The sequence below is a fragment of the Lacerta agilis genome, chromosome 2, assembly GCF_009819535.1.
Source record: "Lacerta agilis isolate rLacAgi1 chromosome 2, rLacAgi1.pri, whole genome shotgun sequence".
Taxonomy (NCBI): Eukaryota; Metazoa; Chordata; class Lepidosauria; order Squamata; family Lacertidae; genus Lacerta; species Lacerta agilis.
In genome coordinates, this window is record NC_046313.1 from 63,884,214 (window position 1) to 63,907,131 (window position 22,918).

The 22,918-nt window shown below is 43.2% G+C and overlaps 1 protein-coding gene across 6 annotated transcripts in view; it reads right to left on the reverse strand.

Annotated features, from left to right (window-relative positions):
* The window catches only part of EBF1 (EBF transcription factor 1), a 384,086-nt gene that overhangs the window by 345,032 nt on the left and 16,136 nt on the right, over nucleotides 1-22,918 (reverse strand). For all 6 annotated transcript variants that reach the window (XM_033140381.1, XM_033140380.1, XM_033140379.1 and 3 more), the window contains exons 5-6: nucleotides 17,216-17,289; nucleotides 6,871-6,939 (exon numbers count right to left, since the gene is read on the reverse strand). In XM_033140381.1, coding sequence (XP_032996272.1) covers nucleotides 6,871-6,939; nucleotides 17,216-17,289 — 143 coding nt within the window. The remainder of the gene's footprint in view (nucleotides 1-6,870; nucleotides 6,940-17,215; nucleotides 17,290-22,918) is intronic.

A 22,918-nucleotide genomic window follows, 5' to 3' on the forward strand; every position in this document is an offset into this window, starting at 1 on the left:
CTCCCACTGAAACCAATGAAACTCAAAAGTGCTGATTGTTCCCCAGATTGGCTACCTTAATGACAGAGCAACTCACACATAATGTTCATGCACACATAGAACATATGAACCTGCACACTGCCCCCATTCACTTCAGATCTCTGTGTGCATGTTCAAAGGGATGCATGGGCAGAATTTTACCACTTTTGCAGTAAATGAGACAGCCCTTGCAGGAAGCAACATTTCAAGCATACCTCTGTCCTTGCAAGAAATTGTTGAACTGAGATCTTTGTTCACAGTACACTTCATGCTGGTTAATTAACGCGTCTAAAAATCTTACACCAGACTTCCTGTTCATCGTTACGTGAACTACCAAGACTACATCAAGCTACATCTGAGCTTTGTCTATTTGGATCTTCCCATCCCTCTCTCTCACACACACAATCATACACCTTCATCTGTGCACACTGTTGCCATCCTGGTTATGGCATGAGCATAAGTGTGTTAAGGTATATGACCCATGCAAGTGTATGAACAGAAGATGGATTCATATGACCATTTCTGCTGCAGAAAAGGCTTGGGTGGACCTACAGGGCAGGTTCAGGTCACATCAGCTAGTAATGTGCAGGCAGTGCCAAATTAAAAAAATAAAAGAATGAATCCATGCTAAACTCAGCCTACAATATCATATATGCACACAATGCATAGCATCTGGAAGCCATCATGGAACAAGCTTTTCCTCTTCTGCACCACTTGTGTGAATCAATGCTAAGAAGAAACTATTTTCAGACTCTTAGCACTGCATCAGCAAGATAGATAGATAGTTACAGGCAAAACTGGACTGCTTTGCTGAGGAATTCAGAGCTCTAGAGGCAGTGGTCACACAACAGCTCTCTCACAAAGGAGCAGCTTGCTGGCCACTCTCCCACAGAGCAATCTGGGAAAATATCCCAGTACAGAGTGTTATGGGCATAGAGAGCAGATGTTTTCCACTGGAATCCAGTATACACTGGGAACATACAAACACCATCTGAAATTGCCTGGCTTAAGGGAATTTGCTTGATCACATACCTAGAGTTACTATCTTTAAAAATGGCCCTATTCATTATGGATAAATTGGGTATAGGCCTAACCCCACCCCTCCAAAACAAAACCTCTCTAGCATGGCTAATATAAACAGTAGCCAGGTAACAACTCTGCATCAGACAATTAACTTGGAGGCAGTGGCTAAGCACTGTGGCTGGTTTCAGATATCGGAATTAATACTGAGTCTCTGCATGATGCAATTGTGTACACTAGGCACAGGAATAAATTATTTTATTAGTTTAGGGAAATAGTCTTGGATTCTTGAGCATTAGCTCTCAACAGGGATACAGAAAACAGCAGCTATGGTTGGAGATAGTTATTTATAAGAGAGCTGGAGGTGCAGCCCATATATGTTTCTTTTGTCCTGCAATCATCTTCCATCAAACAAGTTTTGCAGGTTTTTGAAACGTCTTAAAAACCTGAAAACCCTTATTTGCCAGAGGTAATGATTCACTATTAGCAATGACACACTTGTGATGTCACTTTTGACTCTTGGCAAGGAAGGGGGGGAATCATCTCTCCCCAGTCATTATTGAGAATTGGAGCCATTAATAACCATACATCAGGGATTTTTCCTCCCACCACTGGAATGCATACATGCTCAAACAACAGGTATTTAATGGGATCCAGGGCACTAGGTATGAGTGTTTATGCTGGAGTGATTCTGCCATATACATTGGAAGGAGACATTGCTTTCCATGTTTATCTTAGCCAAGAGAACCATTGCTCAATTGTTTCATCCATGAAGGGAGATGGGGATGAAACTAAATGACAAGCAGAGAAATCTCACTAGAATATCTGTTTCAGCCCTGGTCAGTTTGGGTGGTTTTTTAAAATGTGTGTGAGGCTTTTTGTAAAAAAAAAGTTTGAAGCCATGCCAAGACACAGAATCATTTTTCACAAATCAAGAAATAATAAGACTCTTCCTTCCTGTTGTATTGCACCCTATGTGACTTTTTTCATTATCATCTTTTCAGATTCTTACAAAGAAAACCTAATTAGGAAGCTCTCTCATTAGTCTTCCAGAAAAATTAGCACAGCTTATGCTAATTACTCCTGTAAAATTTAATAAACTCATTGAAATGGGAATAGTCTAATGAGGTTTTATTTATTGAACTAGAATAGCTATATGGAAAAAAAGGTTAGAACATGGGAATCTCCACTGTGGCAATAAAAGTACAATTTATTCAATTCCTGCCCAGGAATTTTATAGCAAACCTTTTAAATTCAAATTTGAGTTACCGTTTGAATGTTAAATCTATGTAGAATGTAATAACAGGAAGTGGTTCATTTTTTTAATTTTTGCTACTACTAGGCTGAATGCACACAGTGTCACTTGTAACAGAAATTGTTGAACCCTGAATTGTTTTGCATTGCAATCGCTTCCTCCAAAGACTCGTCCCCTCCACATCTCCATGAAATTGCAGGTGCTTTTAGGGGGGGTGCATGCGCCTTCCGCTTAATTTTTTTAAATTTACCTTAAAGTAAGATGTTACGTCCTATCTCATTTTGCTATACTTTCTGTACAATGTAAACTGTATCATCCTGCTGTAAAATGAACTAACCAGGACAGGGAACACATGAAGGGCCAGTTGGGGGCATGGGGGAAAGCTGTTACCAGCATAGCTTGTGCCAAAGCAACAAATGGCTTTTAAAATGTCTTTTATTGGGGAGACTGGGCTGCGTTCAGTGTAGTGCTCAGGAGATTCTTGCATCGGTACAAGCATTTCTGCTTGTGCAAACCAAACAGTATCTCCTCTCCTCCTCCCTTGCACTGTTCTGGGGGTTCTCCTGACCCTCTCTGGAGCAGGTTTGGGGATGGTATGGGGCACACAGTAGTGGAGGAGAGAGGGGAAAGCCCACTAATGCAATGATTTCATTTAAAGCAGCCCTAGGGCTTTTATTTTAATCTGTGTGATTGTGTTGGAGATTATTTTACAGCATCTCTAAGGCATCTCTCTCTGTGTGCGTGTGTGTGTGTGTGCGTGTGTGTGCGTGTGTGTGTGTGTGTGCGTGCAACACAAACACACTGAGGCCATAACTCTGTGGTAAAAGCAAATGCCCTGGTAACTCTGGTAGGGTTGGGAAGGACCTACGTAAACAGTATTATAGCCTGTGTGTGGCATCCTTGAGCAGCTGACAGGAGGACCCCAGTACCTACTCCTTTCCAACCTTAATTCCCCACCACCACCACCTCCTGGTGTGGCATTTGGAGCAGCGCCAGGTGACTGTATCAAGCCACCACTTTAATTTCTCTCAATGCCCCAAACTTTTTGTCACTCTGAGGAATTATGGGGGATTTAAAGGGTAACTAAATCCAGCAACACAGCACTCCTTGAAGTGCTAATGCTGTAGCCAGGTGATAAGGCACACCGATAGAGAGGGGACACTTTGCCCACATTCCCCTCAAGCCTGGAGCCAGCCATACAATACTGGGCTATATGAACCGATGGTATAAAGCCTTGGTATAAAGTAACTTCTTCTGCTCTATAATACAAACTGCATATGAGAAAAAAATAGATTGATGCAACAGTATGGAGGGAAGACAGATCTCTAGAGTATAGAAAATTTCCTAAGGTCATTTTGATCGCAATCAAAACATGCTCCTCTAAATACAAAGTCATTTCCCAGTGCATCTGCCGAGGCTGTTCCAACACTCTATATTTATGATTAAATGGCTCCAGTTCATTCTGACTATTATAAATGAATATTAATGATAATTGGAGGCAAAAGAGCATGTTATACAACTCTGTAGGTACAAAGGTTTTACATGTGTCATATATCCCCACTTTTCATAACACACAAATGTAATCGCTTTTAAGCTGCCTATATTCACCAGTGTATCTTTGAATTTTCAGAGATTCGCAATTGTCCACAATTGTCAATACTCACATGTGGCTACTGTCATTCAACATTTTCCAGACGTGTTCTAATATCGTTTAGAGTGTATGTGTAAAAATCTTAAGTATGCTTCTTGATCAGACATTTGAAAAACCATATTCTGCAGATATAGCAAAGAGGTAGTAATCCTCGTAAGGAAACATGTCTGTGATTTAAATGTGATCCTTGCCTACTTAAATGTAGCATTCAAGGTGCCCATTCTATTAATAGAGAGTCAAATACAAGACTGAGCAGTCTGCTAGGCATCAGAGAACATCTTTGCAAACCCTCTCCCTCTCCCAAATGTGTCCTGCGAAGGATCACTTGCAAATTAAAAAAAATAGCTAAATATGGTTTTGCATATCAATTGGCATAATAGCTTACAATTTTATGCACGCCAGAGTGACAGCAGAGTGCAACTCAACATATGTTCCAGCTCGTGACGGCTTTTTAATGTTAAAACAATTTGTAAAGTACTCTGTTTAAAACACAGGCTTCATATAGATTGCTTTATGCTTTTCTAAGCCAAGGGGGGAATAATATGCACAGGGTAAATGTCACTAGTAACATCACCAGAGCCACTAGCTGTACAAAGCGCATACTTTATTTTGCCTAAATTGTTTGAACTAGCCCTGGCCAAGAAAAAGGTTTTAAGTACCCTACTGGGACAGATGCTAAGCGGCAACAATAGAAGCCACACTAATGCGATCCAGGTAACTCAATCCTGTTTCAAAAACACAGGGAAGGCTAATTACAGCACAGCTGAGTCAAATTTCTTATGCCACTGCAACCCAAAGGAGCGGGTCAAAATCAGATGTTATTCAAACCACAGTCATATCAACCTTCCATATCAAAGTCGCCACTTAAAACCGAGAGAAGAATTTTAAAAGATTAACCAGTTCACACTCAAAATGTGTGGTGAGGCAAAGTTTTATAGAGCCCAGTTCCACAAACCAAATTCCAGCTTTTAATCTGCCTCAGCCCAAAGTTCTGCAATGCTGGTGAAGTACCATATGACCCAAGTTGTCCAAAACTACTAAGAAGAGGAACAATATGCAGAAGAGGGGGCCTGGATCAGATGACTGATTTCAGCTTAATAAGTCAAGATATGAACAACTTTGGAAGCAAAACAGCAAACCTAATTACCGGTAACTATAGTTTGCCAATCATTCGGGTCCAAGAAACCATGGCTTTGAAACATGCCAGGATATGAAACCACATTTTGAAGTCAGTTTAGCACCCCTCACTTGCTCCAAAGAGCTCATAACCATTTTTTCCTCAGCTTGGACAAAATGAGAAGCTGTGGTTAATTATAGATTTTGCAATTTGACTTCTTGCAATATGAAGGGAGGAACACAGGACCTTCATGCATGGGCAAAATGCTTGTTCATCTTTTGGCTTACTAAGCTGAAATACGTTTGTCCAAAATGTAGTCAATGCCAATTCCTAAGATGAACCACAGCCAGCACATCTACAGATGTAGGTAGAACCACACACATTTCACGTACAGTATCTATCTCGTTGTTGAGAACCATGTAGGAGACATATAAATTTTCCATGCAACTGCAAGTGCCATCTTTAATACCCCATCAGACTATAATACACCTTGAATACACAACAGACACATTAATTAATTACTTTTGTGCTCTCCTATGTTCACCTAACGCTCTTCAGCAATGCAAGTATGCAGTATAAATTCACTGCTACTGTAAACTAACTCAGGAATAATGTGCAAAGACATTTGCCATGAAAGCATAACTTCTTGTTTCAAAAGCCATACCAAAGACATAAAACTACATAAATACAATGGGCTTATCAATCATGTCTTTCCAGTCACTGCATAACAGAATGCCACCTTGCTCCGACGTCACACGGCACTTTCTGAGCAATCCAACAAAGAGGATGAATTGAACGTTGCAAACATTAACTCAGGCAGCAAAGCAAGAGGAAGAGTTCCATACCACAGTGATATAGTACTCCTTCTCTTAACTGATAATGGACAGTATCCACCTTGCGTGGTCACTTAATTCTCACAAAGTAATGCGACATCGTAACAGTTTGTCATATGTTTCCGTATGACGAGCTTCAATAATTAAAATGTAAAAGTGACTCTTTGGCTACAGCGTTGCCTAATTTGCAAGTCTGCCGAGTGCAAATTGCACAGAACAACTCCAGCGAATTTATTGTTCTACAGTGATTTATTCGGTCATGTCAGATTAGTAATTTGGATCGGTTTAGAAACCGTAATAATTAAGACAGGCAAAATGAATTAATCAACTGACAATACAATCAAAATTGCACTCAAACCAAAGAAAACGAGCTGGAATCTGGGGGGGTGGGGGGGTTGTTGAGAAAGAGGGGGGGCAGAGGAATCTTTAGTTTTCAAATATCTTAATGCATAAATAAAATAAAACAAACCTTACAATTTAGATGAATTGCATCCAAGGGAACTACTGTAGCTAAAAAGTGGTAATGATTCAAACATTTTTCAAAGTAAAAAGTTAAATATTTATAAGCACCCAACCACATTTCATAAATCACAAACTATTATTATTTTATATTCCCGAAGCTTCCCAGGCACAGCATGCGAATCGAGGAGCAGAAACATGCAGAGAAAAATGTCCCCCTTTAGGTGCATGAATCAGAAACTAGCACCAGAACACTCCACAGAGCCTCCACTCACAGTTACATTCCATATGGCCTTTCCACAAAAATCAAAACCTTATAGCATCACTAATTCCCTATGAACGACAAAATTACACCCACGGACGCACATCACTCTTTGCCCATTAGCAACACAAGGCAGGTGTTTCATTATAATGAGGAGTTGTCGTCCCCCCACCCCACCCCACAAAAAGAAAACCAACTACCACACACACCACAAATAGCTCAAATAAATTCAAGGAAAAGGATAGCAGCCCTTACCTGTCAATTATCACTGGATCTGAAGGAGTCTCATTTCTGTTGCCGCAGCTTTTCTTGTCACAACAGCGGCTACGGAGCAAAAAGTGAGAGGATTTAGTGCAGCCATTACACTCTCAAAATCATAATTACAAATACAGGAGGGTTCACATTGCCGGCTAGAGTTACTGTTCTGTCCCTGCCTGGAAATCAGTTGAATATAGAAGGTCACATATGGGTTAATGACTAGGTCTAACATCTTGTACAGCTGGCGAGCAACAATTAATAAATAAAAAGGGGGAAAGAGGGTTATCCCACTTTTTAGGGATAATAATGCAAGATTTCTTGAGATAATGATTATGACCTTCTCCAGCTACATTGCAATGGTTCGAGATGTCCCATAGATAAGTTTAAAAGGAGAGCAGGCAGAAAACTCCTATGGAGAACAGATTGTTTGAAGGCACTTGTTCTGTAGATCCAGTTACAGGTGGGTAGCCGTGTTGGTCTGCCATAGTCAAAACAAAATCGAAAATTCTTTCTAGTAGCACCTTAGAGACCAACTGAGTTAGTTGCTGGTATGAGCTTTCGTGTGCATGCACACTTCTTCAGATACACAGTAGCACCTTAGAGACCAACTGAGTTAGTTGCTGGTATGAGCTTTCGTGTGCATGCACACTTCTTCAGATACACAGTAGCACCTTAGAGACCAACTGAGTTAGTTGCTGGTATGAGCTTTCGTGTGCATGCACACTTCTTCAGATACACATGTGTATCTGAAGAAGTGTGCATGCACACGAAAGCTCATACCAGCAACTAACTCAGTTGGTCTCTAAGGTGCTACTAGAAAGAATTTTCGATTTTGTTTTGTTCTGTAGAGTGTTAGAATCCTGAATCTCCCAGCTTCCCATTTAAAAGCAACAACATCTCTAGACCTAATTGTTTTGCAGCTGTTTGTAAACGTGACGGCAAGGTTTGGGAACGCTTGGAATCCAGAAAGCAAAAGAAATTCGTAATGTTTTCCATGTTGCATTATTTAAGACCATTCTCGCCACATTTCGTTCAATATGCTGGATGATGCCTGTTTGGAATAAAGACAAAATCCGCTACATGGCCATGAAATTTGCATTTACACCTTATTAGCAGGTAATACACAAGTGTGATCATTATCTATTTCCACTTTGACACTTGCTGCTGGAAAACGTACCAACATCTCAAATAACCATCTCTTAACAGTGAGATCTACTCGATCTACTCAAATCTACTAACATGAGTTTGGCCAAACTGCGAGAGGCAGTGAAGGATAGGCGTGCCTGGCATGCTCTGGTCCATGGGGTCACGAAGAGTCGGACACGACTGAACGACTGAACAACAACAACAACAGTGAGATGCATTTTCATATTTCTTGTTAGGCTCTCACAATTCAATGCACAGGACTGCAGTGCAGATCTCTTCAAAAACAGTGATTGGAATTCATAGACCCTAAGCCAAATCTGTCTCTGAAGCCAATTCTGCCTGGCCCCCTTTGGCTACCATACCTCTCTGGCAAAACTAATTGCCAACAAGAAATGTATTGGTCTTTACATTTAAAATCCTATGGTACAGTTCAAAGGCACATAAGGGCACCACCTTGCTGAAGTTAAGCATAACTTGTTCTGGTCAGTGCCTGGATGGGTGACTATTGGGAAGCCATATGTACACTGACTGATGTTGGGAAAGATGGAGGGCGCAAGGAGAAGGGGACGACAGAGGACGAGATGGTTGGACAGTGTTCTCAAAGCTACCAACGTGAGTCTGACCAAACTGCGGGAGGCAGTGGAAGACAGGAGTGCCTGGCATACTCTGGTCCATGGGGTCACGAAGAGTCGGACACGACTAAACAACAACAAAATGTACACTGCCTTGGAGTCCACGACTGAAGAAACAGGGGCATAAATGTAAGAAAATGAAAACAAAACAAATAACAAACACAGGAGCAGGTCAGTAGCCATGCTGGCTAGGGCTAGTGGGGGTTTCGAGTCCAATAACACCTGAATGGCCACAGGTGTTAGGAGCTGGAGTCAGGTCAACAGGAAAACACCTGGTGTCAGTGAAGTTAACTGTTTATTGAAAGGAACCATGGGTGTAGCTAAGGGGGGCTCAGCTGCCACCCGTAGAGCAAGTAAAACAATAGAAATACTTAAGTAACTGACCAATCACATCTGTTCTGGCCCCCCCCCCAAAAAAATCCTGGCTACGCCCATGAAAGGAACCAAAACAGTGCAGGTCTAGTGATAACAGCAACCCTTCCCAAGTAGGTCTTGCCCCCAATGAGGCAGTTGTAAAGACTGAAGCTCCCCACTTTCCCACAGTTCTGTCTCTGCCTCCCTCCCCCCCCCCCCGTCCTTCTCCAGCATCCTGAGGCTCCTTTGTCTTGTCTCTGTTTGCTCTATCCTCTCCACTCCTCTTTGTGTTCTGGGAGAGAGCAGGAGGGGGAGACTCCTTGGCTTCTTCAGCAGCCTGCCTCCACTTTGCCTCTTGAGCCCCCCTCCTCTTCTGGACTGCTCTCTGCCACAGCCCCTTTCTGCTCGCCAAACCCTGTTGCCTCTTCTGCTTCCGACAACTCCTATTCCCAATCTGCTCCCTCTTCTCCCTCTAAGCACCCATTGTTGTCCCACCACCACTCCCCCTGGCTCTTAGCCTTCTTCCCCTGGGGCTTCCCTTGGGGGTTTACCAGTTGGTGCCTCCCACCACTAGGGTTGCCATAGGACAAACTGCTGCCTTCCAGAATCCCCCCCCCCCATATGTCACTTCTGCCTTTGAAATCCTAGTAATGCCTGAGAATGGCAGCCCTATCCACCACTCCTCTGCATCCAGCCAGGCCATGACAACAAGTTAAGCTTTCCCTGGTATAACTAATTCTTTCATGCATTATTGCCCACATATCCTACTAGAGTTGTCAAGTATTTTTTTAAAAAGGTTATCATAGTACATGCTCTTAAATATTCTACTTCCACTGCAATTTAGGCTAAAATACCACACACATTTTCCTGGGAGTAGGACCCACTGAGTTCACTGGGACTTGCTTCGGAGTAGATTAGGGTTGCCATACATCCTCTTTTTCCCAGACAGCTCCTCTTTCTCAGGGTGGGTGGGTGTAAAATTTCAGTTTGGACGGATTTTCTGAATTTGCCAAAATGCCCAGGATTTTGCAAACAGAACCAGACAGTGTGTGTACAAGTAACACTCTTTACTTTTTCCAATCTATATGGACATGCCCAGTGCTTTTTTTCTGGGGGGACACAGGGGTACGCATACCCCTAAACATTTTGTGAATCTAAGTTTGGTCTCATTGAGGGGCAGTATTTCAATATGAGTAGGAAAATGAGAGTACGTACCCCTAAACATATCTTTTTAAAGGGGGGGGAACACTGGACATGCCTGCGCTCTGTACATAGACTTGCTTTGCGAGCAGAGCCAGGAAGTGTGCATGTGAGGATCACTCTTAACCTTTTCCTATCTCTATGGTGTACCTGCATGGTGGATATTGGGATTGGGCAGATCAACCGGCTGCCTGGACCTTTCTGAGCGGTTGGCCAATGCCCAATAAGCTGCCCATGAGCAAATGGGAATGCCTGGGGTGGTGGGAGCTTTGGCTATAGACACTATCATTGTCCTCATCCCCATGTTTAGTAAGTTTGTAGTGTCTGTGGATACCTAAAAGGGAATCATGGCCATACGCCCTCAACTCTTCTAAAGTTAGAGAGATGCATCACTCTTTCTCTTGTATCTTTCTCTTGGTCCTTGTGCATGCCTAAATATACAAATATAAGACTTTGTGCATTCAGACTCCCCTCCCCCCAAAAGAAACGTGTCCTAATTTTCAAGCCACTTTATGATCTGGGTGCTTCACGGCAACAACCGTCATGTGGAGACCCCCCTCCTCACCCTCGCAAAATCGCACGCTACTTCCTAGCACATACACAAAGCTAGACCAATCATACAGCAGGGTGAAGCAACCTGTTTTAAGTGGCACCTTCAGGGTGGATCGAGGAAGGGGTAAATTGCTACCTGAATGACAGAACTGTAGTAGGGTAAGTCAGGGGTGTTTGGACTCTGCTATATGGAGCAAAACATCTTGGGGCAGCATTCCTCATGTGTTACTCACATGACATGGCTGTTGTGACAGGGCTGCTCTGTGCCCTGTGTGTATATGAGGGGAAGTATTGAACACAAGCATTTGGGATCAGATACTGATACGATGAAGGAAATTTACATGCAAGCAGTATATGCTGTTGGCTTCTTGGCCTCTCATCAAAGATGCTAAAGGGAAGGCCAGGGTTCAGGAAGGCTGGGAAGTGAAGGGTAAAGAGGACCGGCAATATTCAATGTGAAACCTAAATCTTGCCAGAATTCAGCCCCTCGCTAGAAGCTCACCCTATACCAACTGTGTGTGAAGATAGACTACTTTTCCCCAGTAGAGTTCTTGGAAGTGTCAAGCCATACAAATAGCTCTCCAGGGAGAGTGACAAAGGTTTGCTTGTGCTGTGCAACAATATAGCGAATAATGTATGGTGACCCACCAAGATTGGCAATAAAATGATAAACGGCACTAAGCATAACAGAAGCGCCTTTTACCAAACCAGACTGTAGTTTTACGAAACTAAAAATGGAAAAGAACACACAACTCTTTTCATAGGGCAGAAAGCTCACAGCAGCTATAAAAGCTTCAAACTTTTTTACCTTTTCACAGATGAATGGATTTCCACACCTGTGGGGAATTGGCATTGTTTTGGTTGCGCCAAATATAATGAGAACCGTCGATTTGTTCTCTGCTCCATAAAAAAATAACTTTGAGGACATATCAGCATCTGAGGACTGTCTATCAATTTTTACACCACCCTGTCATATTTCCCCACACCAACACACTCATGTACTGCTAGAAACATTTTGCATATCTTTAAAAAAAAAAACAACCTGCAAATAGCACTCCCTTCCAAAGAAGTAGTACTAATTAAAGATGTGACCTCACCTCCTCTCCAAGATGAGTGCAAGATTAAAAAGTGATCGACATAAAATAATTTTAAATAACTGTTGAAAACTAAGGGCCCCACCCAGACTACTGAGGAATTAGTAAGCGATAACGGGATGAGCGGAATGCACACATTAAAATAGTCAGCAATAGAGGGAGAACACACGGGACCCACAATGAGTCATATCTGAAAAGAATTGCATTTTTAATCGCTTGAGTGATAAGCACACTCATTCCACTTGTTGATGCCTCATCCCAAACCCATGCCTAGAAACCTGGGGTCTCCTCGGAGCAGTTGAACCCCTCAGAACCGAGTTCCACTTTATTGCATGAATTTATATGTAGGTACATAAACAGAACAAATAAGGTCATAATGAAGGCACAGTTAAGCACTTTTAAATCTTATTTTTTTCTTTTTCTTTTTAAGCATGTGTTTCTCTCTCCCTTTGAAATCAGTAGGACTTTAAAAGTGTTTAGTTCTGGCTGCATCATGATCATTATATATATTTCTTATTGATTTTCATAAGCATAACTTTTGTGAGAGTGAGCTTTAAACAAAGAGTACTTCTCCTACATTAAAACTGGATTGTTGGATTTTAAAAACATATGGACCATGCCAATAAATATACAACTCAAAGCAAATTCATTTTGATGATTCAGAGTTGTTGTTGTTGTGGTGGTGGTTGTTATTGTTTTAAGAAAGCTAGAGCTGCAGACCAAACTAGGTTTTGCATGAAATATCTGTGACTGGATCGCTGGATGATCTCCTACCTCTTTAAAAGCAGCCATGAGAGGGTCTAATTTGGACTGGGGCCGTAGTGCAGTGAGGCACAGAGCTGAGCCAAATCACACATGCCTGAAACTAATGTCAGCTACATGGGCACCTGTCCATAGCTTCAGGAGGACAATTTCAATCAGGGTCATGGTACACTACAACCCTGATGTCATTGAAGCAGGGGTGAGGAACCTGGTGCCCTCCAGGTTGTGGCTGGACTACAACTCCCATCTTCCCTGCCCATTAGCTATTTTGTCTGGGATGGGTGGGAACTTCAGTCCAACAACATCTGAATGGCCACAGGTTCCCCATGCTGGAACTGAAATCGAATGGAGGGAAACGCACTGGAGATCCAATCACAAAAACCCCACGTCATGTCTCATTTGATGCTTAAGCAATGACATAGGAAGGCTCTGGATAAAATCTCTTTATCAGTCATGAATTCACTGGGTAGCCAGCCAGCCACCTACCCCAATCTATATAATGGTGAGAATATCAATCAGCCATACCTGGCAGCTGTAAGGATTTCTGCACTGAGCAATGTGAGGCATGGCATATACTGTATAAATGCTAGGTATTGGGGGGGGGGTGTTTTGGGTCATTTAGTGCTCTGAGAATGATCAGTCTTGAAACCACAACAGAACAAAAAGCAAAGGTGAACCATCCTGTTCAGAAGCTAATGATGATCAGGGTTATATGTTAGAACATGAGAACTATAGCCCCCAAATAAAATAAAATAATACTGTAATCCATAATTTGCTGCGTTGAGAGCACAGGAAGCTGCCCCTTGCAGATCTTGGGGACCATTCACATGACTGCCCTTTTCATTGCTGCTTCCAAGTGATGGTAACAAAGGGCCAGAACCTGAATTGTGCCAACTTTGAAGCCTGCCAGAAAGCAACCAGACAACTGTCTGATTAACTGCCATTTAAAAGTAAACACAAGCTGACGATAACACAAATTTTCTATGGTGAGAAGAGGATGCTGCTCTTTAGAAGTCGGGTTGCACCTTGATATCTCCCTTGCACAATGGCCACTTAAAAAAAAAAAAAAGCTTTGCAAGATTCTCCTCTAATATGATTTTTGAAGCTATTCTTGTCCTCAGCATTATTCTTATTTTTATCATCACCAAAAGAACCATCTCTTCAAGATACTTGGAAATCCTGTGCAGCAAACAACCAACCGCCTGTAATCCCAATTCAGTTCTTTGCCGTTTCCACTCATCCAGGATTTCTCCTCTACATCTGAGCCCTTTGTTTCTTCCACAACACAGTTCCTCCCATTTTGTAAATAATTCGGTTTTGGTGACATAAACTCAAAGTTTTATTGTGCCGTTAGCCTTGATCGAAGGCACTGCTGAAAGTTGTTTGGGAATTAAATACCTAAAACAAGCTATTCTGAAGCACAGGGCCTTCACTATTTCATGTCTGGAATGAAGAAATTTCATCTTACAGAGAGCAAGCTGTCTTTCACACCATATGGCTAATGGTAGTGCATAGCAATTAGCTGGGCTGATTAATGGGGAACAGACTCTAATTTTATGCTTATAATTGAGGCTGCATTTGAACCCCTGGTGCAGATTCAGCACATCCCAACTTCCACTTATAGCAGGCAGGGAAGCAAATGGCAGAGAAACCAAGGCTGGAACACACACCCTCCAAACCTTCCTTACAGTATTGTTGAAAAGTGTGGTATCAGTACAAACAATCAGAGGTTTGTGAAATAAGATCAGGCAGCCTGATAGAAAAAGAGCATCTTTTATAGTTTGGTCAACATCTATGAATGCTCACATTGGTCCTTAAATATTTTAACAGGGTACTGCCCTCTTATTTCAAGCAACATGTCCTTTTCTGCCTGCATGCATTTGTAAAGCAGTGAGAAATTGAAAGATCTATTGCACATTTAAGAACAATGCAAATACTACATCAAGTAAATTCAAAATTTTGGCCTAGAATGTTGTTTTCATGTCAAGGTATATTGGCAGCCATGTAATTTACTGACACAGATATTAAAATTGGCTAATATCTAGTTATTTTTGCATTTTTGGTTTATTTAAAGTAAATATGTAGAGTTTTGTATAATTTAAGGAGAACAGACTACCGTGTGTTGGCACTATAAATGAAAGGAAGTCTTGCGGGTGTTAAAATTCCAAGTGCCATCTGTTCACACTGAAATCATGGGGAATTTTGTCACTACCTTCAATAAAGCGTGGTTAGCTTCTTCTCTGATATACGTGGAGCCCAGAGAAATCAGATTGAAATTCGTGCTGCTTAAATGTAAACAATTTTAAGTTCCTTTTTTCCCGGCGAGATGGGTGTTTTGAACTTTCTCCAAATTACACCCATTATATGCACTTCAATAGAACAGTCGGATTTCTCGCCTCAAGGAACTCTGAATTTTAAGTGGCACAACAGGCAGAAATTCAACACGTGTGTGCTGTCCTATATGGGGAAACTTCACCTGCTGGATTTCTGCCTGCTGCACAGACATTAAGTAAAATTGTAAATGATCCCCATGTCTCACTTTTGGAGCCTAGGTTTTTATCCAATGAAGTTGTCTTGTTAGTGCAAGAACAACTTTCACTAACAGGACTTTCTCTTCCCCCAACCACCCTGCCCCCAATCTGTTATGGAGGTTCCCCCAACCATCTGAGCGGATTGGGAGAATGCAGAGAAAGGAGAGGGAAATGAAGACCCATATTGCAGGTGAAAGCACTTGCACTCATGGGACGAATCCATTTTTTACAACCCCTAGAGACCTTCCAGAGTACACTGTTTCATAATTGACACCAGAATTTCTGGTAGTCATCTGGAGAACTTTCCCACTTTTCAATGTGGAGTATCCAGGTGAAAAAGAATAAAGGTTTCCTGCACCTTAAATAAGAGAGGCAATTTCAGTCGCAGGAGATTGTCATCCAAGCTTTATCTACTGAAATTCCCTCTCCTACACAGCAATCAAAGGAAAGGGAGTTCTGGGCCCATTTCTCACCAGGCCTCCTTACATCAGAGTTTTCACTGCACATAAATTCCTGGAATTTATTTTAAAAAATACTCACTGGCTTCATTGAAATTGTAGGGTCATCCCCTTTATCATGAGCTTATGGATCTTGCTGAGCGTTTGTCACGTGGCCTAGGAAAGAAAAGGCCTGGCCTATTCCCTTTAACAGAGATTTGTTCTGCAGCAACCATCAGCAGCAGAGCTCTTCATGGCCTGCAGCTAAAGGTAAGGTAAAGGTAAAGGGACCCCTGACCATCAAGTCCAGTCGTGTCCGACTCTGGGGTTGCGGTGCTCATCTCGCTCTATAGGCCGAGGGAGCCGGCGTTTGTCCGCAGACAGCTTCCGGGTCATGTGGCCAGCATGACAAAGCTGCTTCTGGCGAACCAGAGCAGCGCACGGAAACGCCGTTTACCTTCCCGCTGGAGCGGTCCCTATTTATCTACTTGCACTTTGATGTGCTTTTGAACTGCTAGGTGGGCAGGAGCTGGGACCAAGCAACGGGAGCTCACCCCGTGGCAGGGATTCGAACTGCCGACCTTCTGATCAGCAAGCCCTAGGCTCTGTGGTTTAACCCACAGCGCCACCTGGGTCCCTGCAGCTAAAGGTACTCACCTGCTAAATGCTGCCAATCAAACTGCCATTAAAGGGACAGGCACAGGGGCCCAGTGCAAAAGCTGGCAGCACCCTAATGCAATCCTTCATGGAACCGGAAAAGCAAAAGACCCACATCTTTATTTCTTTTTTTAAAAAAAAGAAAGAAAGAAGATGCTGCGATCAGTTCCCAAATAGCCCCAGTAGAGTTGCTGTTGCTTAATTCTGCCAGATCCAAAGAAGCCAGCCCTGGATAGAAACACATGTGGAAATATTTCCAAACAAGGACAAACCTTGTGTCGAGCCAATGGCCTCTTATCCGAGGCTTCGAAATGGGTGTAAATTTGCTCCCATGAATGGTCCCATTGAAACGAAGAAGCCATAGTAAACCTGAGCACCAGAGTCCTTGCGGCATCCAAGCCTTATGTCTGCATTACAGATATCATCACCTTGACCACAGACCATATTCCCTTCGCTGGCCCCCTAAAACACCCTTCCCAGGCAGCCGAAATGGCATCTCGCTGCTGAGAATAAACCTGTAAACCCATAAAAAGATGACAACATCCTCTGCCTTTCAGTCCGGCTGAACAAAAGCCCATCGTGATCCCAGCGGCCTAACATGGCAATTTTACTGCTCGGAGATTCTGCTGGATAATGACTCCTCCTCAAAAGGCAGCAATTTAGATGCTAACATTTTTGGTGTGAAGATACTTTCTGCGCCTATTAAGGCTACAGTGTCTAAACGGAAGCTTCTCATACATTGTTGAGGATTGAGCTCCAATAAATAATTGAAAATGTGTATGATGACTGGGACTTTGCTGCTAATTGCAGGTGCAGAACTGTGTTATTTTGGGCTTCTTGGAAGCAAAGAAAGTGATGTTTTTACATTCCAAAATAGTTACAGGTTCAACCTACTTTCACCCCTCCCCCAGTTTTCTTTTTTGAGACAGAAATTAATTTTCTATCTGCTAATTAAATAGTGACAGGAGCTTTCTTACCTGCACATTATTTCATGGGTGAGCAGAACTCTGCACATTTCTGGGTTCTTGTCTTGGCCTTCGTACACTATCGCCTGGAAAGAAAAGAAAAACAGGAAGGGGGATTTTATTTTTTATTTTATTTTTTAACCTGCAAAGTGAATGTGCCTGGAGAAAATGATCACCGACACAGCACATGAATGCATAACAATGTGGCAAGCCAGTTAGCTTTGCTTAAACAGACGGCATCCTAGCAGAAATTGCCTCGAGATTTGTTGCTGGAGAGTCCCAGAAGCGGAGCAGAATGAGAGCTTTGCTCTGCTCTTTTCTCTCTCTCTCTCTCTCTCTCTCTCTCTCTCTCTCTCTCTCTCTTTCTCTCTCTTCTGTTTTAACTGATGCATTATGCACATCTTCTGAGCGGTGTGTAGGATAAGCTTTTTTAGTAGTCAAGACAACCACAATGTTCTTTTCAATTCAGAATAAAATATAAACTTAATAGCGGGGGGGGGGGCGGAAACCAGGAAAGCTCAGAACACTATGGGGCCTATTCATAAAAAGAAAAAGTTAATATATTTTTAATTCAAAAAGCATGGCTGTACACTTAACTAGCTACTACCGGAGCACAGAACCTGATTCACAACGTGCTCTGTAAAACTCCAGCCTAGTTAACTATGCTAACAAATTAAAGGAGAGTAAATTCCTGTCAATGCAAACAAACAAGTTCTGGAAAACAAGAGACTAAGCCAGGAACACAGATGCACCAGTACCTAAAACGCCATGTCAGTATTTAAGTCTGCTTCATGCGTTATCTATTCAGGCATACGCCTTATGTGACACGAGGAGGAGGTAGCTGTCGCCTGGCTGTTGCTGTACTATAACTCCCATCATCCCTCACCCCCGGCCATGCTGGCTAAAACTGAGGGTATCTGGAGACCAACAACACACCTTAAGTCATCAAACACAAGCTGGTCATAATGTGGAGATGGGGAGTCTTTGCAGGGAACAACTGAGGGGGTGGGGAAGGGCTGCTTAATCTTCCTCCCATCTCCCAGTCTTCCCCAAACCTCATCCCTTTCCCAGGCCAGGCATATTTCTAGGCTCAGATCTAGCTGGTCAGGAAAAAAGGGGGGGAAGAAGCAAGCCACAAGGAGAGGGGGAGGGGAGCACTGGGCGGCAGCAGAAGGATTGAGCACCCTCATGCTATCTGCCAATTCACCCAGCAGTTGTCCCCACACTGGGGTCAGGGGTAAATTTGACAGCCAGTGTTGGTGCAGCAGTTAGAGTGTTGGACTAAGACCTGGGAGACCAGGGTTCAAATCACCACTTTACTAAGAAGCTCACTGGGTCACCTTGGGCCAGTCACCGCCTCTGCGCCTAACCTACTTCCTAGGGCTGTTGTGGGCATGAAATGAAGAAGGGGAGAACCACGTGCATCACCTCCTTGGAGGGAAATAAATGGGGTATAAATGCAATAAACAAACAAGCTCAGGGTTAGGAATGTCTTTGTTTTGCAGCATTTAGCTCTAGCCTAGGATGCATTAAATCGGTGGTGTCCAAACTTTTTTCAAAGAGGGCCAGATTTGATGAAGTGAAGGGCCGTGAGGGCCGACCAAAGTTGTTGACCATTTTTTTTAGGGTTGAAGTTGTTGAGCTTATTTTTAGGATTGAAGCTGTTGAGGGGATTTTACCCCAGGAAATAAACTGCCACAGGGGCAAAGTTAAACCAACCAGTGGGCTGGATTAGGCCCCCGAAACGGACTTTGGACATGTGCCTGCATTAAATAAGTGCCTCAAAGTGGTACGTGATCAGTACATGTTTACAAACATGCACATTGCACACATCCACACTTGTCAGGGAGCGGCTCCCTGCCACGTGTTCTCTAGGTGGCCAGCCCAGATTTTTGTTGCCACAGAATGTGTGGAATGAATCATCCTTCATTTCTGAATGGTGGGACTTCCAAGCTGTCCTGGTCTGTCCATTCCGCCTGCTCCTGTATCTTTAAGGGTGCAGTCCTGCACATGGAGCTTACAGCTGAGTCAATAAATAAAGCAGCAGCCAGGGCTGCAAAAACTGACAAGGAAAGGGAAGCTGTGCCACTATGCCATTTGCACCCAGCAACATTCTACATTGCAATCGCAACAGAAATTCATGCACCCCCACACAACAGGGGGAAAATATATGACTCTGCACAACAAAGAGAAAACAAATAGAATCCCAGGGAAGGACTTTGGGGCAGACACCCATGTCCCACTTCAGCTGAAGGGCCCCCAAACACTGCAGAAGTAATACAGTACACTGTTGCTATTTAAAGAGAAGGGATCCTCCATAAGACCATGAAGCCTAATGGGCTAGAACACAAAATCATTCGTCTGGCCCTTTAAAAGACTTTTTATTCTGCAGCAATCAGCAGGCAAAGATTTTTATGGCACAGAACTGCCCTCACCTGCTAATTGATGCCGATCAAATGGCTGGTAAAGGAACAGCTACGGCCGGTGGGGAGGGGGGGGGTCAGTTCAATAGTTGGCAACCCTAAAAGAAAAGGCTGGCTGCTGAAATCTGCAACAAGCTATTTATTGAGGTCCAATAAAAATGGCAAACAGCCTCATGCAGGGTATACTGCTGTGCACGGGCATATGTTTTTGCAGGATGGAGTTCTGCATTTGCAATACTTAACCTTTCGTGCCATCTTGTTAAAGGTAGGCCATTAGTAAACTCCTTTTACTGGGGTGAGCAGATGCAGAGCAGGGCAGGGCTCCTGTATTTGTCTTTACTAGTTGCAAAGAAAGGGGGTGCTTTCAGCAGGAGCGGCTTATCCTGCGCCGCAAGAAAGCCTGCTTCGACTGAAACGCCCTCCTCTACACAACAGTTTGAAAGAATACAGAAGCTCTCTTGTCCTTTGTCCTCACGTGCTCCCCCTGTGCTTTACCAACCGCAGGCAGGAAATGCTTCCAAATTCACCAGTAACTTAGGTGCTGCATAGAGGGGCATCTTCCTGTCTCCTGTCTCCAGTAATGAGTGAAATAGCATTTGTGGATGACCCAGATGACCCACAAAACCAGGTGTGCATCTTCCATGGGCCGACTCTGGTACTGTGGTGGCCTAAGCTAGGCCAAAACTTGGCACCCCAGCCCTCATGCCATGCCAGGCTTTGGGAAGGAGGTAGGAGGGCTCTGGAAGGGTCCTACGTCCTTCCCAAAGCTCTGGAAGGGTCCTACCTCCTTCCCAAAGCTAGGCAAGCAGTAACTAGGCTTTGGGAAGGAGGTGAGAGGACTCTAGGACCCTGTCAGAGCCCTCACGTCTCCTTCTCCTAGCTGAGCAAGTGCTTACCAGGCTCCCTCTGCACTGGGCACCCAGTGCAGGGGGAGGGGGGGACTGGTCGTACTGCCCTAAAACCATCACTGCATCTTCTATCAATGCTTCTATATAATACAAGGACGGGGGGGGGGGGCTGCCATGGCTCAATCAGACCAAAGTTCTGCCTAGCCCACTCTGTCTCCTGCAGTGGCTAAGCAATTCCAGTTATTCCAGGGGCCACTTATTCCCACTGACCTGTTCTTATGTCAGGTACATTGCTTCTGAACATGGGTGTTCCATTTAGCTATTATTCATTCATTCATTCATTCATTCAAAATGGTTATAGCCTGCCTTTCCTCAATGAGCTCAAGGTAGTTAACAATGCAAGTTGAAACAATAACTTAACCATTTAAAAAACAATTTGGCAATGGAAAGAAAAACAACAGCTATAAAACAGTAAAACAACAGAGTAATTTTTTAAAAAACAAACAAACACAACCATCAAAAACAATGTAACCACAGCCATTAAAACTACTTCAAAGGGGAAACAACTATGTTGTTTAGCCTTTCTAAAAATGAAGATTTTGACTATCTTAAGGAAGGCCATTAGAGTGGGGGTTTTTTGGGTTTTTTTGGAGGTAGAGAGTGAGATTAGCTTTCCTCAAGAGGGAGTTGTAGCACTTTAGGCAGCATAGTCATGGAATGACTTCTAACCAGCTTCCTATTACAGGTTTAGGCAATATTCATGTCTATGAGTGAATCATTTCAAGATGTATACAAATAAATGTGGCTCACACCTAACTTAGCCTCGTACTCCCATTTGCTTCAAAGAGACAATGTATATTTACAATGTATCAGCAGATACCAGCCAATATCTACTGATGCTTTATTGATGTTTTTCATTATGCTTTATAGACATTTGTAGATAGGTTTTGTTGCCTTTTATGTTGTAAGCTGCCTTGATATATTTTACGAAAAACTGGGGGTCATAAACATTCAAATATATAAATGCATTAAAATGCACATAGCTCAGTTGGTAGAGCGTGAGAATCTTAATCTCAGGGTTGTGGGTTCGAACGTCATGTTAGGCAAAAGATTCCTGCATTGCAGGGAGTTGAACTAGATGACTCTTGTAGTCCCATCCAACTCCACAATTCTATGATGCCAGAGCTGCAGTCCGCAGCATCATTTGGCACACCCTTACTAAAAAGGGTACTGCATAAAAACTTTGCTTTTAAAAGTGTAAGTCATTTCATGGCATCCCTAACACAAACCAACAAGTAAAATTTGTGTGTGTGTGTGTGTGTGTGTGTGTAGCCAGTGCAAGCAAACTAGTACAGCTAAACAAGCGGAACAAAGCCGTGCATAAAATGAGATGGCTTGGCACTGCGGTAACTTTGCTTTTGTAAAGGTTGCCCACTGAAAGCGATAGGAGGGAGTGAGGATTGCCTGTGCAGCAGTCATGAATCTTAGCCAGCAAAAGTAATTGCTTAAACATAGTATTATCACACTCCAGTATGGTATACTATATTTTAATATGATTTAGTAGTGCCATAAATAATAGCACTGATGTTGCTGTAGCTTTCTGCAGCCTTCATGCCAACATCACTTTTTAAGAAAGCTCTAACAGAGCTTTTACAGAGGGACTTTCTCTCGGCGTCTAACTTTATTGCAGAGGGGGGTTTTTGTGGCGGGGGGAGGTGTGTCTTCCCTGGGCCCAGATCTTATCCCTTTCTCATCAACCAAGATCTTAGCTTGCATTTCAGAGAGATTTCAGCCTGCACTCCTTTGCATATATTGTTCCACTTGTTTTCACCCACTGGGGCTTTGTGTACCAAGTGTGTTTCTCTTTTCCCTTTTGAAAAGCCACTGGCTTCCCATCCTGACATGCTTAGCGGGATCTGAGCTCAGTACTGCAAGGGGGAAAAAAGGTTAGAGAAAGTGATGCAGCTCGTTAGCATTGCAAGTTAGTTGCATGCCGAGTCCAACCATCAGCACCTCTCATTTTAACAGATCTTGGGGAGCAGGGCTGCAAAGGATCGGTGCCTGAAACCGGTATCTGGTCAACATCCGCAGTGCCATCTGGGCACATGCCAGGGGGCCCCATGCCAGTGGTGAGAAGCAAAATTGTGGGAACCAACAAATGTTTACCTTTATACAGTGGGCTAGTTTACACACACACACACACACACACACACCCCTCTATATCCTTAATCCAGGCAACCTTAGAGGAATGATCAGTGTTCAAGGATACATTCCAGTTAGGCGAAAAAATACTTGAAGGTGTGAAATAGGGCTGCTGCGCGCCAGAGAGAGAGGCCCTGGAGGGCCACATCTGGCTCCCACTACTGAGTTAGAGTGAACTGCACTGGGCTAGACAACTCCATATCCACTCACCTATTTACAGGCACATCTCACTGGCTTCAGTG